The 15,971-nt window shown below is 34.8% G+C and overlaps 1 protein-coding gene across 16 annotated transcripts in view; it reads right to left on the reverse strand.

Annotated features, from left to right (window-relative positions):
* MIPOL1 (mirror-image polydactyly 1) overlaps positions 1 to 15,971 on the reverse strand; it is a 336,357-nt gene that overhangs the window by 229,150 nt on the left and 91,236 nt on the right. For all 16 annotated transcript variants that reach the window (XR_014261134.1, XM_082452167.1, XM_082452168.1 and 13 more), the window contains one exon: positions 10,369 to 10,498. Coding sequence is in view for 15 of the 16 variants with exons in the window: in XM_082452167.1 (XP_082308293.1) it covers positions 10,369 to 10,498 (130 nt within the window). In the remaining variant the exon portion in view is untranslated. The remainder of the gene's footprint in view (positions 1 to 10,368; positions 10,499 to 15,971) is intronic.

Below are 15,971 nucleotides of genomic sequence, written 5' to 3' on the forward strand. Positions count from 1 at the left end.
AATTGGTTCTATCTTAACAAAGATTTAGTCTAAAATGCACTATTGAAGTTCAGAGCCTATAGACTTCAACTGAGTAGAAAAGAACCTCCACAGTGCCATTTAAAACTGTACTGACATGCTATTTGTTGTTGTTGTTGTTCTTGTTTCTTATGCATGATTTTTCCTGATCCCCTCACCTGAACCCCTAGACTGTAATACAGCTGTCTATAAACTTTTCTTAGGAACCAATAATTCTTCATATCACTTGATACTATTTTAAGTATTTATGTAATTATTCATATTTACTTAATGCTGATCTTCTTAACTAAATTGAGACCATAATGCTGTGTTCCCAGCAACTAGCGCTGTACTTGACACATAATAAATATTCAATAACTATTTACTGAATGGACTAATTAACTAAAAGATAAGTCTTGGGATGGGACTGTTTTCCTTTTCTCCATTCCCCATTCCTCCCTCAATAGGAATGCTACCAAGAACAAAATGAAAAAGGCTCTGCCTCAAGGAACCCTAATTTTCATGTACTGTAATAAAAACTATAACAAAACATATGTACAGATTAAAGTAAATAGACAATGGAAGTTTTAAAAGTTTAGGGAAGAAGGATAGGCTCAATTTAGATCCATCACTTAAAGAGAGAGAATGAACACAACTAAGAGATCAATTTAATAGGAGTTCTGAGGAAGAAGTTTTTGTTTGGATATGTGGGCAGGTGGTTGTGCTGCTGATAGGTACAGGGAATTAAGGAGGATCAGGTTTTAAAAATAAAATTAATAATTCCATTTTGGATATGCTAAGGTTGAGATGCCTGTATAGCACTGAGTTAGATAAGTCCTACAATGTGTAAGTGACTGACTATGACTCTTTGGGCAGGGAGTCAACCACTCTAAGTTTTTTCACCTATAAAGCCTGAATATCACTCAATGAGTTGTGACATTGTATAAAAAACTGATATGTTATCTTTTGGGGGTGAATTTTATTTCTAAAAACAGTAAAAACTATTTAGAAGCAAATTTTATGAATAAAATTGGTGATCAATCTACATAAAAGAATTATGGTCATAAATTACATGTTACGTATAGTACTGTGCAGCAGTTGACAAATTGAAGGTAATAGTACTTGCAAATCCCTAAAGAAAAGTTCTAAAGTTATTAATAGCTGCATTACTGAAAAAAAGAAAAAAGGTATCTATTTTGAAGAGTATGTTTAAAAACATTTGGTCCCAGCAACTGTTTTTGTAGATAAAAACAAACTGATTCTGAAAGGTATATGGAAAGGCAAATAGAATAGTCAAAATAATTAGAATAGTCAAAATAATTCTACAATAAAAGAGCAAAGTTTAGAGGGATGACATTATCCGATTTCAAGACGTAACATAAAGATTTAGTAATCAAGAATGTGTGGTATTGACAAAGGGATAGACACACAGATCAATGGACAGACAATAAAGTCCTGAAATTAACACACATGAATAGTCAAATGACTTTTGGCAAAGGTGCAAAGGAAATTAGTGGAGAAATGATACCATTTTCAACAAATGGTACTGGAATAAATAAATGTCCACATGCAAAAAAAAAAAAAGACCATTTACATGTACCATGTATCACTTTACACAAAAATCAACTCAAAATAGATTGTAGACCTAAATGTAAAACACGAAATTTATAACTTATACAAGAAAACATAGGAGAAAAATTGGTGCGACCTTACAAATGACAATGAGTTTTAGATTCAATACCAAAAGTACAAAACATGAAAGAAAAAACAATCAATAAACTGGATTTTATCAAAATTTAAAACTTATATCCTGCTAAGCACACTGTTAAAAGAAGAAAAATACAAAACATGGACAGGAAGAAAATATTTGAAAACCACATACCTGAAAAAGGACTTACATCCAGAATGTATAACGAACACTTAAAATTAACAAAAAGGAAACAAACAACCCAACTTAAAAAACTCGTCAAATATCTGAACAGACGTTTTACTAAAGAAGATATACAGATGGTAAATAAACATATAAAAAGGAGCTCAATATCATCTGTCATTAGAGAATGGCTAATGTTCAAAATAAGAAAAAAAGCAAAAAAAGAATGACAATTCCAAATGCTGGCAAGGATGGTAAGCAACAAGAACTCTGATTCATTGCTGGTGGGGTGGGCATATCCCTATAAAACATGACCCTGGAGCAGGTTGCAGTGCCAGTAAGTAAGAAAGTGTTAAAAAAATCAAAAGGATGGGAACATGTCAAAGGGATGTAGGAGCCACCTGAAAGAGTTTCCAATGGTCAAAGTTGGAATACTAAACAATAGCAAAGATCAATAAAACTAAAAGCTGGTACTTTGAGAAGATAAACAAAACTGATAAACCATTAGCCAGACTCACCAAGAAAAAAAGGGAGAAGACTCAAATCAGAATTAGAAATGAAAAAGGAGAAGTAACAACTGACACTGCAGAAATACAAAGGATCATGAGAGATTACTACAAGTAACTATATGCCAAAAAAATGGACAACCTGGAAGAAATGGACATATTCTTAGAAAAGCACAACCTTCCAAGACTGAACCAGGAAGAAAGAGAAAATATAAACAGACCAATCACAAGCACTGAAATTGAGACTGTGATTAAAAATCTTCCAACAAACAAAAGCCCAGGACCAGATGGCTTCACAGCAGAATTCTATCAAACATTTAGAGAAGAATTAACACCTTGCCTTCTCAAACTCTTCCAAAATATAGCAGAGAAAGGAACACTCCCAAACACATTCTATGAGGCCACCATCACCCTGACACCAAAACCAGACAAAGATGTCACAAAGAAAGAAAACTATAGGCCAATATCACTGATAAACACAGATACAAAAATATTCAACAAAATACTAGCAAACAGAATCCAACAGCACATTAAAAGGATCATACACCATGATCAAGTGGGGTTTATCCCATAAATGCAAGGATTCTTCAATATATGCAAATCAATCAATGTGATACACCATATTAACAAACTGAAGGAGAAAAACCATATGATCATCTCAATAGATGCAGAAAAAGCTTTTGACAAAATTCAACACTAATTTACGATAAAAACCTTCCAGAAAGTAGGCATAGAGGGAACTTACCTCAACATAATACAGGCCATGTATGACAAACCCACAGCCAACATCGTTCTCAATGGTGAAAAACTGAAACCATTTCCTCTAAGATCAGGAACAAGACAAGGTTGTCCACTCTCACGACTATTATTCAACATAGTTTTGGAAGTTTTAGTCACAGCAATCAGAGAAGAAAAAGAAATAAATGGAATCCAAATCAGAAAAGAAGAAATAAAGCTGTCACTGTTTGCTGATGAGATGATACTATACATAGAGAGTCCTAAAGATGCTACCAGAAAACTACTAGAGCTAATCAATGAATTTGGTAAAGTAGCAGGATACAAAATTAATGCACAGAAATCTCTTGCATTCCTATACACTAAGATGAAAAATCTGAAAGAGAAGTTAAGGAAACACTCCCATTTACCACTGCAACAAAAAGAATAAAATACCTAGGAATAAACCCACCTAAGGAGACAAAAGACCTGTATGCAGAAAACTGTAAGACACTGATGAAAGGAATTAAAGATGATACAAACAGATGGAGAGATATACCATGTTCTTGGATTGGAAGAATCAACAAGGTGAAAATGACTATACTACTCAAAGCAATCTACAGATGCAATGCAATCCCTATCAAACTATCAATGGCATTTTTCACAGAACTAGAACAAAAAATTTCACAATTTGTATGGAAACACAAAAGACCCTGAATAGCCAAAGCAATCTTGAGAAAGAAAAACAGAGCTGGAAGAATCAGGCTCCCTGACTTCAGACTATACTACAAAGCTACAGTAATCAAGACAGTATGGTACTGGCACAAAAACAGAAATATAGATCAATGGAACAGGATAGAAAGCCAGAGATAAACCCACGCACATATGGTCACCCTATCTTTGATAAAGGAGGCAAGAATATACAGTGGAGAAAAGACAGCCTCTTCAATAAGTGGTGCTGGGAAAACTGGACAGCTACATGTAAAAGAATGAAATTAGAACACTCCTTAACACCATACACAAAAATAAACTCAAAATGAACCTCCATACTGTTCTCCATAGTGGCTGTATCAATTTACATGGATTAAAGACCTAAATGTAAGGCCAGACACCAACAAACTCTTAGAGGAAAATATAGGCAGAACACTCTATGACATAAATCACAGCAAGATCCTTTTTGATCCACCTCCTAGAGAAATGGAAATAAAAACAAAACTAAACAAATGGGACCTAATGAAACTTAAAAGCTTTTGCACAGCAAAGGAAACCTAAACAAGATGAAAAGACAACCCTCAGAATGGGAGAAAATATTTGCAAATGAAGCAACTGACAAAGGAGTAATCTCCAAAACATAAAAGCAACTCATGCAGCTCAATATCAAAAAACAAACCACCCAATCCAAAAATGGGAAAAAGACCTAACTTGACATTTCTCCAAAGATATACAGATTGGCAACAAATACATGAAAGAATGCTCAACATCATTAATCATTAGAGAAATGCAAATTAAAACTACAATGAGATATCATCTCACACTGGTCAGAATGGCCATCATCCAAAAATCTACAAATAGTAAATGCTGGAGAGGGTGTGGAGAAAAGGGAACCCTCTTGCACTGTTGGTGGGAATGTAAATTGATACAGCCACTATGGAAGACAGTATGGAGGTTCCTTAAAAAACTAAAAATAGAACTACCATATGACCCAGCAATCCCACTACTGGGCATATACCCTGAGAAAACCATAATTCAAAAAGAGTCATGTACCAAAATGTTCACTGCAGCTCTATTTACAATAGCCAGGACATGGAAGCAACCTAAGTGTCCACCGACAGATGAATGGATGAAGAAGATGTGGCACATATATACAACGGAATATTACTCAGCCATATAAAGGAACGAATCTGAGTTATTTGTAGTGAGGTGGTTGGAGTTAGAATCTGTCATACAGAGTGAGGTAAGTCAGAAAGAGAAAAACAAATACCGTATGCTAACACATATATATGGAATCTAAAAGAAAACAAAAACCAAAAAGAAAATGGTCAGAAGAACATAAGGGCAAGATGGGAATAAAGATGCAGACCTACTAGAGAATGGACTTGAAGATACGGGGAGGGGGAAGGGTAAGCTGGGGTAAAGTGAGAGAGTGGCATGGTCATATATACACTACCAAACGTAAAATAGATAGCTAGTGGGAAGCAGCTGCATAGCACAGGGAGATCAGCTCGGTGCTTTGTGACCACCTAGAGGGGTGAGATAGGGAGGGTGGGAGGGAGGGAGATGCAAGAGGGAAGAGATATGGGGACATATGTACATGCATAACTGATTCACTTTGTTATAAAGCAGAAACTGACACACCATTGTAAAGCAATTATACTCTAATAAAGATGTTAAAAAAAAAAAAAGAAAGCCCAGAGATAAACCCACACACATATGGTCACATTATCTTTGATAAAGGAGGCAAGAATATACCATGGAGAAAAGACAGCCTCTTCAATAAGTGGTGCTGGGAAACTGAACAGCTACATGTAAAAGAATGAAATTAGAACACTCCCTAATACCATACACAAAAATAAATCCAAAATGGATTAAAGATCTAAATATAAGGCCAGACACCATCAAACTCTTAGAGGAAATCATAGGCAGAACACTCTATGACATAAATCGCAGCAAGATCCTTTTTGACCCACCTCCTAGAGAAATGGAAATAAAAACAAAAACAAACAAATGGGACCTAATGAAACTTAAAAGCTTTTGCAGAGCAAAGGAAAACACAAACAAGAGGAAAAGAAAGACAACCCTCAGAATGGGAAAAAATATTTGCAAATGAAGCAACTGACAAAGGATTAATCTCCAAAATTTACAAGCAGCTCATGCAACTCAATATCAAAAAAACAAACAACCCAATCCAAAAATGGGCAGAAGACCTAAATAGACATTCCTCTGAAGAATATATACAGATTGTCAACAAACACATGAAAGGATGCTCAACATCACTAATCATTAGAGAAATGCAAATCAAAACTACAATGAGGTATCACCTCACACTGGTCAGAATGGCCATCATCCAAAAATCTACAAACAATAAATGCTGGAGAGGGTGTGGAGAAAAGGGAACCCATGAGAATGTAATGGGAATGTAAATTGATACAGCCACTATGGAGAACAGTATGGAGGTTCCTTAAAAAACTAAAAATAGAACTAGCATACAACTCAGCAATCCCACTACTGGGCATATACCCTGAGAAAACCATAATTCAAAAAGAGTCATGTACCACAATGTTCATTGCAGCTCTATTTACAATAGCCAGGACATGGAAGCAACCTAAGTGTCCATCGACAGATGAATGGATAAAGAAGATGTGGCACATATACACAATGGAATATTACTCAGCCATAAAAAGAAATGAAATTGAGTTATTTGTGGTGATTGGATGGACCTAGAGACTGTCATACAGAGTGAAGTAAGAAAGAGAAAAACAAATACCGTATGCTAACACATATATGGAATCTTAAAAAAAAAAAATGGTTCTGAAGAACCTAGGGGCAGAACAGGAATAAAGATGCAGACGTAGAGAATGGACTTGAGGACACGGGGAGGGGGAAGGGTAAGCTGGGACGAAATGAGAGAGTGGCATGGACATATATACACTACCAAATGTAAAATAGATAGCTAGTGGGAAGCAGCCACATAGCACAGGGAGATCAGCTCAGTGCTTTGTAACCACCTAGAGGGGTGGGATAGGGAGGGTGGGAGAGAGACGCAAGAGGGAGGAGATATGGGGATATATGTATATATACAGCTGATTTGCTTTTTTGTAAAGGAGAAACTAACACACCATTGTAAAGCAATTATATTCCAATAAAGATGTTTTAAAAAAAAGAAAAAGCTGGAATACTCCAAGCAACAAAATAACATAGTATTAGATTATAATTCAAAGTATTAAATGAATATCAATGAGTCCATACAGATATAACTAAATAAAAAAATGAGGGATACAAATGTCCTGTACTGAAGAATTACAAATAATTTATATAGATATTCTCTGCTGAGGAAGCTAGAACTCAATTAACCTCCTAGCCCATACTCCCCAGCCCCATCATTGAGTATGGGCTGCACTTTAGTGATTTGCTTCAAAGAGTAGAGTATGAAAGAGGAATGTGGGTAACTTTACAGAAGAGAAACATGGCAAGTACTACCTTTTCCAGGTGACCAAGATTAACATCACTGGCTGTAAGTCATATTGATAGAAGACAACCTTGAAATGATGTGATGAAAATGGCATTTCACCCCTGTACTCTCTGTCCCATAAAACCAATACCTCAGTCTAATCATGAGAAAAACTTCAGAAAAACTGAAATTGAGAAACATTCTATAAAATACCTGACCAGTATTCCAGAACTCTCATCAAAAACAAGGAAAGTCTGAGAAAATGTCACAGAGCAGAGTAGGCAACGGAGACATCGTAACTAAATGTCTATGGAATCCTGGATAGGATCTTGGAAAATAAAAAGGACATCAGGGAAAAGTAGTGAAATCTGAATAAAGTGTGGCCTTTAGTAAATAGTTGTATAACAATGTTGATTTCTCCATATGGTGACATATGTACCATAGTAATGTAAGATGTTAGCAATAAGGGAAACTGGATGAGGGTTATAGGAACTCTGTACTATCTTCACAACTTTTCTGTAAATCTGAAAGTATTCTAAAATAAAAAGTTTATTGAAAAAAAAAGGCCAAGTAAAGATGGTGGAGTGAAATGTGAAAACAGAAATCTATGTATCCCATCACACACCACTTGAATGGAAGATAAAAATTAATCAAACAGCAAAGGACGCAGGACATCATGTAGTAATTTTTTAAAGTAGGGATAAGGTGGAGAGTGGAAAAATGATTTTGAACAGGTTCAACTAACTTCTCTTTTTACACATGAAAATAGGTATTGAGAAAAGACAGTGACCTCACCAAATCCTGGAAATTTTTCACTAATACCACACAGCTTGAAAATAACCTGAGAGACCAATGAGTTGAGTAGACAGACCAGAGAAAAGTAAAGAAAATCTTCCTGCATTACTGAAGAATCTTTACAGAGGAAGCAAGAATCATCAGGGCTGGCCGTTTTTTTTTTACTACACTGGTGGAACAAATAAAAGCCCAAAAGAAATACTCCATGGAATCAGGATATCCACAAGACGAGACAGAGTGAGCCGTCAGAGCAGTGCAAGACATCTAACAAAGTCCTACAAGCAGAGGACAGAACTTCAAACAAAATCGGTATCTAGCCCCAAGGAGGTCTTCCCAACCACTACTCCTACCCCACTGCCTTACAGCAATGAAGAAAAGTGGCCCAGAAGCACTACCTAGCCAAGAATCAGAGGAGAAGGCAAATAGGTTTCAAATAATATGAAATGTTTATCAAGGAAAATTCACTTGCACTGTATCAGAACAAAGAAAAGTTCTTGACAATTAAGCATGAGCAAGATGAAGAGAAATGACATGTCAACTATGAATTCACCACAAACACATGACAAAATATCATGCAAATGAGATAAAGATCATAATATAAAACATAAACCAAGAAAAAGAAAAAAATTGTCCTATCGTGGTTGGCATTCTAGAAAAACATAAGAAGAATATGAATTCAATAAAAGAAGTTCAAAGAGAAGATGCCAAAACAAAAGAGTAGATGAATAGGAAAATTGAAAACTTAAGGATAGACCTGAAACTTATATAATTAAAAAAAGAAAGAAAAGAAAACTTAAGGGAACATTGAGAATAAATAAACAAACAAAATATTTAATAAATGAACTAGAAAGAACAGGGAATGGGACAGTAACAGTTGGAATTACTAACTAAAGGAAAGGCTTAAAAGTATCACAGTGAATGCAGAGACAAAGACAGCAATTAAAATAATTATTGAAGAGATAATAGATAAGGATAAAAGTTCCCTATAAAAACAACTGAAGTCTCTAAAATGGAAAACCTAAAAAACAAATGTAAAATTTCCCTGAAATAAAGGAAGAATCAAATAGTCTTTAGAGAGGCATGCTGTGATTCTAAAAATATTATTACAGATCAACACGAACATCCTGATTAAGTTGTTCTACTTCAAGAATAAAGAAAAAAAAAAAAGAATAAAGAAAGAATCATTCAAGTACTCAGGCAGAAAAAACTAAACTACCTATAAGTGAGGAAAAAAGCGATATGATTGACCTCAGACTTCTTTTCAGCCAAACTCAATGTTAGAAAAGTCATTAACATTTTTACAGTGTTTAGAATGAAAAAATACTTGAGCCAAGAATTTTATTCATAACCAATTTGAATATAAGGATAACAAACAGCCAGTCTGGAGTATGTTAAAGTAGAGAATAAAGTATTTATAAACCCTTCCTTAAAAAACTATTTGAAAACGCAATTTGGTTACCCAGGAACTCCCCACAATAAAGAACTCAGGTGTAAAAATGCCATGTATGATAAAAGTTCGAGTAATGATTACTCAACTCTTCTAAATATAAAATAAAGGTTAAACAAGGGGGGGGGCACTTTGGCTATAGAATCCAATACAGCTTTTACAAATTTTTTAGAAGTAGAATTCATAAAGAAAAAGAAAAAAAGGAGTTTAAAACTGTTATTTATTTCATAGCTGAGAGTCAAATAATATTGCTTAACTAAAACACTGCACAAAAAATATTGATGAGAGTCCAACACCTTAATGTTTTTCCATCTCTTAAATTTAGACAGTTCTTTAGGGAATTAATATATCTTAATACATACCAGAACCAGAATCACCTGGTTCGCTTGCTAAAAATGTAGATTCTCAGGCTCTACCTTATTTCAGGCGTCAGGTCTCAGTTTAGGACCCACAGCTAAAAGATGTAAAAAGTAGTGGAGAATAGGAATGAGCATAGTAAGCAGAGAGCAGTAAAAGAACCCAGAGAGCTGAAATAAATCAAGGAGGTGATAATAAGGAGAGGGAAGAAAAGAGGAGTCACACAGGAAGGTAGAGTAAGGATATCAACAACAGAACTATGAAGAAATAAAGAAAGTAACTGTACTAAGAGTGTTGTGCATTTCTTTCTTTCTTTTCTTTTTTCTTTCTTTTTTTTTGGGGGGGGCTGAAAACTACTAGCGTGCCAAAAGTTTTAGAAAAAGACTGTGGGGATATGGAATTTACCACTGTAACATATAAGCATCAGTAACATTTTTAAACATGTAACCACCACATAATTCATGTACTTTATAAATGCTCCTAATGTCATATGTAGTTTTAAATGTGTACATACAGTTTTAGAGACATTTCCATATGCTTGGCTCGTGCAATTGCTTCATCTCTCTCCTCATTGGCTAACTGCAGTCGAGACATAATAGCTTCATCACGTTCTCTCTGTGCAAAATACACCTCTTCAACCAGAGCTACCAAAATATATAATTCATAATTAATTAGCGAAAATAAAGGAAAAGTGCATACTTTTAGCAAAAATAAAAAGCAAAAAAAATTATTTTATTCAACTGAGTTAGCATCAATTAGTTTACTTGAGAAAACATTATCTTTTTAAGCTACTGCAAAATTGAGATACTATTTCATACCCATAAAAGCAAAAATTAAAAGGTCAAATAGTAAAAAATATTGAGCTTGTGAAATAAAGGAAACACTCAAATATACTGCAGATAGGTGTATATGTTTCGACAACCATCTGATGAGTAATTTGGCAATGCTGAAGTTGTGCCTAGTCCATAACCTGGCAAATCTCCTCTTTGGCATGAAGCCTAGAGAAACTCTGGCACATGTGCACAAGGAAACATGTATAAAAATGCTTAGGAACAATGTATAAAAATGTTTATTTCAGCATTATATAATAGCAAAAACTTACAAATAACCCAGTTGTCCAATAACTGGAGCAGGAATAAATAAATTACTATACATTAAAAATGGAATACTATGCAGCATTTAAATGCATTAACTATGGACAAATGGACAAATCTCAAAAATGAAAATTTGACAAAAATAGCAAGTTGCAAAATAAAGCAAATCTATTATTTGTGGATAGACACAATTAGTAAAAAATATTAAAATAAACATGGAAATGATAAACACCAAATTCAGGACAGTAGTTACCTCAGTAAGATGATGGAAGGAGAGGAAGGGGAGAGTAAATGGGGGCAGAGTTGTGTTGGTTTAGCACTGAACATCTCTGGGGGCACCATTTATATCGATTATAATACAAATGACATCATGTAAACTTCTGCAGCACTATATAGGGAGCTTTTATGTTATCTGAAATTGTCATTTCTCAAACTTAATTTCTACTTGGAATCTTATATAACTTTTAAAATATCACTGCAATTTTAGACAGAAAGGGGCTCAAATACTTGGATCACTGAACCAAATTTATTTATACTGTCAAACCACAAAATAAACTTAGGAAAGACATTTGAAATGTTCTTTTAGGTCATAAAACACTGGGTTTCTGCTAAGATTTGTCATAGATTAATACACTGTTAATCAAGATAGTTACTTTTATACTACTTAAATTATAAGTAGTGGAAAAGAAAAAAAACCCTGAGAAAAAAGTAACTGTATCTCTTCCATAATACAGTATAAAATGGAACATGCAATGGCAAAGCAAAAGTCAAAACTACTTCTAAGAAGCTAAGCCTGAGGGAAGATGAATAAATTAATTAATTCATCAAATATTTATCAAGCTCCTGTGGCAGTCATCAATCCAGTTTTAAGGAATATGAATATAGCAGTCTAAGAAGTCCTTGTCATCCTAGAGTATACATTCTACTACAGGGAAACAGACAGTAGAGAGAAAAACAGGCCAAAAATTAGGTAGGTATGTAGGTATGTAGATAGTTTGAAGGAAAATACAGCTATCAGAGAAAAGAGAGTGATTTGGTAGATGGGGAATGGGGCAGACTATTTTAGAAAGGGTGGTCAGAAAAGACCTTTTTAAATAAGTGACATTTCAGCACATTCAAATATAGGAAGAGTAACTATATTCATATTTGAAAGTAGACTAAGCTGAAGAAAAACCGGGACAAAGGCCCTAGAAGCATTAGAGATATAACAGCAATATGGCTGGAGCACAGAGAGGGTGAGAGTTTTGGGAGATCACACTGTAAGTCACAGCAAGGAATTAAGATCTCATCTAAATATGATGGTAGCCAATGGCGGTTTCTGAGCAAGGAAATGACAGCATCACATTTACGTTTAAAAAGGAATTCTGGCTTCCAGGTGAGAAGTAGTTCATAGGGGGGGCAAACATGGAAGCAAACTCCAGTAGGGAGACTATAGGAGTAGTTCAAGCAAGAGTTCACATCAATAACCCACAAGAATAACCCTCTCCCTGAAACTTTAAGCTACCTAGAAATAAATATCAACTTCTAGAATAGGAACAATTTGAACAGATCTGTGTTTCAGAAGGAAACTCCCAGAGATGAGCATTCAGTGTGTGGAAGATGCAGGGATCACCTGCATCAACTTCCAAAAGTTGCAGGTTGGACTGTACATGCCCCTTAACCCAATATTAGATTATTATAAAAGTCCACATAAGAAACAATGAAACCCTGAAGTAAGACAACGGCAGCACAAAAGAGAAAGAAAATAGATTCAATTCGTAACAAAAAGTTAAGTATGTACCAAATTTCAGAGGAGAGAAAAATAGGACAGGTGACTTCACTAAGGCATCCCTCAACCTACCAAAAGGTAATCTCCATGAAACTCTGGGGTAAACAGGCTACTCTTCTCCTTACTGCTGCCACATAGATTCCAAGGCAAAAAAAAAAAAGTCTTAGCCCAGCATTCAAGGAAAACTGGAGTCTAGCTCTAGCCTACCTTCCAGCATCATCTACCACCATATTCCCTTTAAGACAGTATTTCACAAAATATAGGATGTGAAACACATTTTTTAATAGTTATGTCACTTTAATGTATATTAGAAAACCATAACTAGCACATCAGACTTATAATTTCTCTGAGTGGCATTTAATTTAATGTCCAGTTAAAATTCAAATTTCTTTAAATTACCCATATTGTTGAGGTAGATGCCAAAAAAGGGTAATTTTCCATTATTTCATTTATTTAAAGTTCAAAAACAAAAAAGAATGGCCTGGCTATTAAACTTAGGATAATGGTTACTAACTTTTGGAGGTAGTACTAGAAGGGAGGATGAGGAACTTTTCGTGATATCTGGTGACATTCTATTGGAAATATTTGGTTTTTTTACATCTGGGTGCTGGTTATACGTGTGTTCGCTTTCTGAGATTCATAAAACTGCAGTTATTTGTGCACTTTTTGGGTACAGACGTTAAAAGTAAAAAAAATTCCATTAAAATATATATTTATCTAGTTAAAAAGATGAGATTTTAAAAGAAAAACATTAAGTGAATAATAGGAAAAAAGTTAGCATATATGATAAAATCTTTGAGAGTATATGTTAGGATTAAATTTTAAGCAACACAGCCTTGTCCTTCTGGTCAAGACAGGGTAACAGGATCCAAATTTGTATTCCCACTTAAAACAATTTTTTTTTAATGGCAAAACGTGCATGGGATGACAGCTTTCAAGATGATAAGGAAACAAAGACAGAGACCTGAGAGAGGAAAACAAGAGTTGAGCCCTACGACTGGCCCAGCTTAATACATTGAAAGAGTTTTCTGGATATGGCACAGGAAAGGAAGAATCCAGGAGGAGGCCAGCAGACTCCACAATTTGAAGAGAGAAGAGTCTAGGGAAACCAAAGCAGCTAGAATTCACAAGACAGACTATCAGAGGAAAAAAGAGCTGCAAAGAGAGAAAGCTTTGGAGACACGCAGAGGGTATTCCTCAAGAAATCAGCTGAGGACTGAGCACACACATGTGAGTAAACTACCCATGCAGGGGAAAGAGCCACCTGAAAGCTTTAGAGGCATCAATGCCCTGAGCTCCACAAAACCAAAAATAGTACGTGTTCCCACTAGCCAGACTGGAAAAACTCCTGATTCATGAACTACTACATAGAATACACAGAAGGGTCTTGCTTCAGTAGTGGGGATTAATTAACCCTAGGCTTAACACTGCTCTGGTAATAACCTACCTATCTTTAAAGCATGACCCAGAAGTAGTGACCTGTTTCCAAGAAACATAACTATATCTCAGAACAAAGCTCAAAAATATTTTATAAGAATACAAAAATACCAGCTCCCAAAATGGTAAAGTTCATCATGTCTGGTATCCAATTACGAGGCATGCAATCAAGCAGCAAAATTAGGACCCATAAAGAGAAAATTTAATCAGCTAAAATTGATCAACATTTTGTCAACTAACACATAACCTTGTTTCATGTATGTTTCTTTTTAAAAACACCTTAGTTAATATATATTGTTGATTTATTAGCACTGAACTCCTGGCCAACAGTACAATAACTCATGCTTGAACAAAGTTTATCCATAACACACAACACAGCCTTCCGTGTTTCAGGAACATTAGATTGCATTTCAGCATGGAGCTGTTTTAAACAGTGAAATCACCAATAGAAGGTACAAAAATGCAATAAATGTAGCACTAAATAAGCTACAAAAAGGACACTTATTTACAATATAAGAGCTGAAACATAAAAGCAGAGTGTGGCCTTAAGATGATCAGATTGTTTTTCTTTTCTTGGTGTGTTATTTTGGTAATATTGATAGATTTTTAAATGGTAAACCAACCTTGCATTCCACAAAATAAATCACAGTCCCAAATGCAAAACCTAAAATTATGAAAGTTCTGGAGGAAAACCTCTTTGACTTTAGGTAGGCAAAGTTTCCTAACTATAATAATAGCAAAGCATAAACCAATTTTTAAAAATTGGTAAGTAGGACTTCAATTTAATTCAATTAAAAATTTCCACTCTTCAAAAGATGCTAAGAAAATGAAAAGACAAGCCACAGACTGGAAGAAAATAATTGCAAAGCATATATCTGACAAAAAGACTTGTATCTAGAACATAATTTTAAAAACTCTCAAAGCTCAATAACAAGGAAACAAAAAACCCAATTAAAAATTGGGCAAAAAACTTGAACACTTTTTTCAAAGTAGATATACTGATGGTAATAAGCACAAGAAAAGGTGTTCAACAGCTTTACTCATTACAGAAATGCAAATTAAAACTATGAGATAGCCACCACACGCAGCTGACCCTTGAACAACACCGGGGTTAGAGGTGGACCCCACCCCCCACCTCCTGCAGTCAAAAATCCGTGTATAACTTTACAGTCGGTCCTCTGTATCCACAGATGCAGAACCGTGGATCATGTAGTACAGTAGTATGTATTTATTGAAAAAAAAATGTGCATATAAGTGGACTTGTGGAGTTTAAATCGGTTTTGTTCAAGGGTTAACTATACAAACCTATTACAATGACTTATATGAAAAGCTGATTAAAGATGTTGGCAAGGATGTAAAACAACCTGGAACTTTCATACACTGCTGGTGGAATATAAGATAGTATAATCACATTATGTCAGTTTCTTAAAAAAGTAAATATACACCCACCACAAGATTCAGCTATTCCACTCATAAGTATTTATCCAAGAGAAATTAAGGCATAGAAATTAAAGCATATGTCTAAATACAAAGACTTCAATACAAATATTCATAGCATCTTTATTTATAAGAGCCAAAACCCAGAAAACACCCCAAATTTTTAGTAACAGATGAATGGTTAAACAAACTATATAACAAATTGTGCTAGAACAACTGGATATCCTCATGTATAAAACCAAATGCTTTTAATCAACAGTTTAGATAAAGTTAAGGAATTCTTGCTATGAACACAGCTTTTGGAAGATCCAGTAGTTTCCAGTACAATTTTCATATATTTTTTAAGGCTGTATCATTACTCCTATGTGGTTGTCTGTGCCA

The sequence above is a fragment of the Balaenoptera physalus genome, assembly GCF_965194825.1.
Source record: "Balaenoptera physalus genome assembly, chromosome: 2".
Lineage (NCBI taxonomy): Eukaryota > Metazoa > Chordata > Mammalia > Artiodactyla > Balaenopteridae > Balaenoptera > Balaenoptera physalus.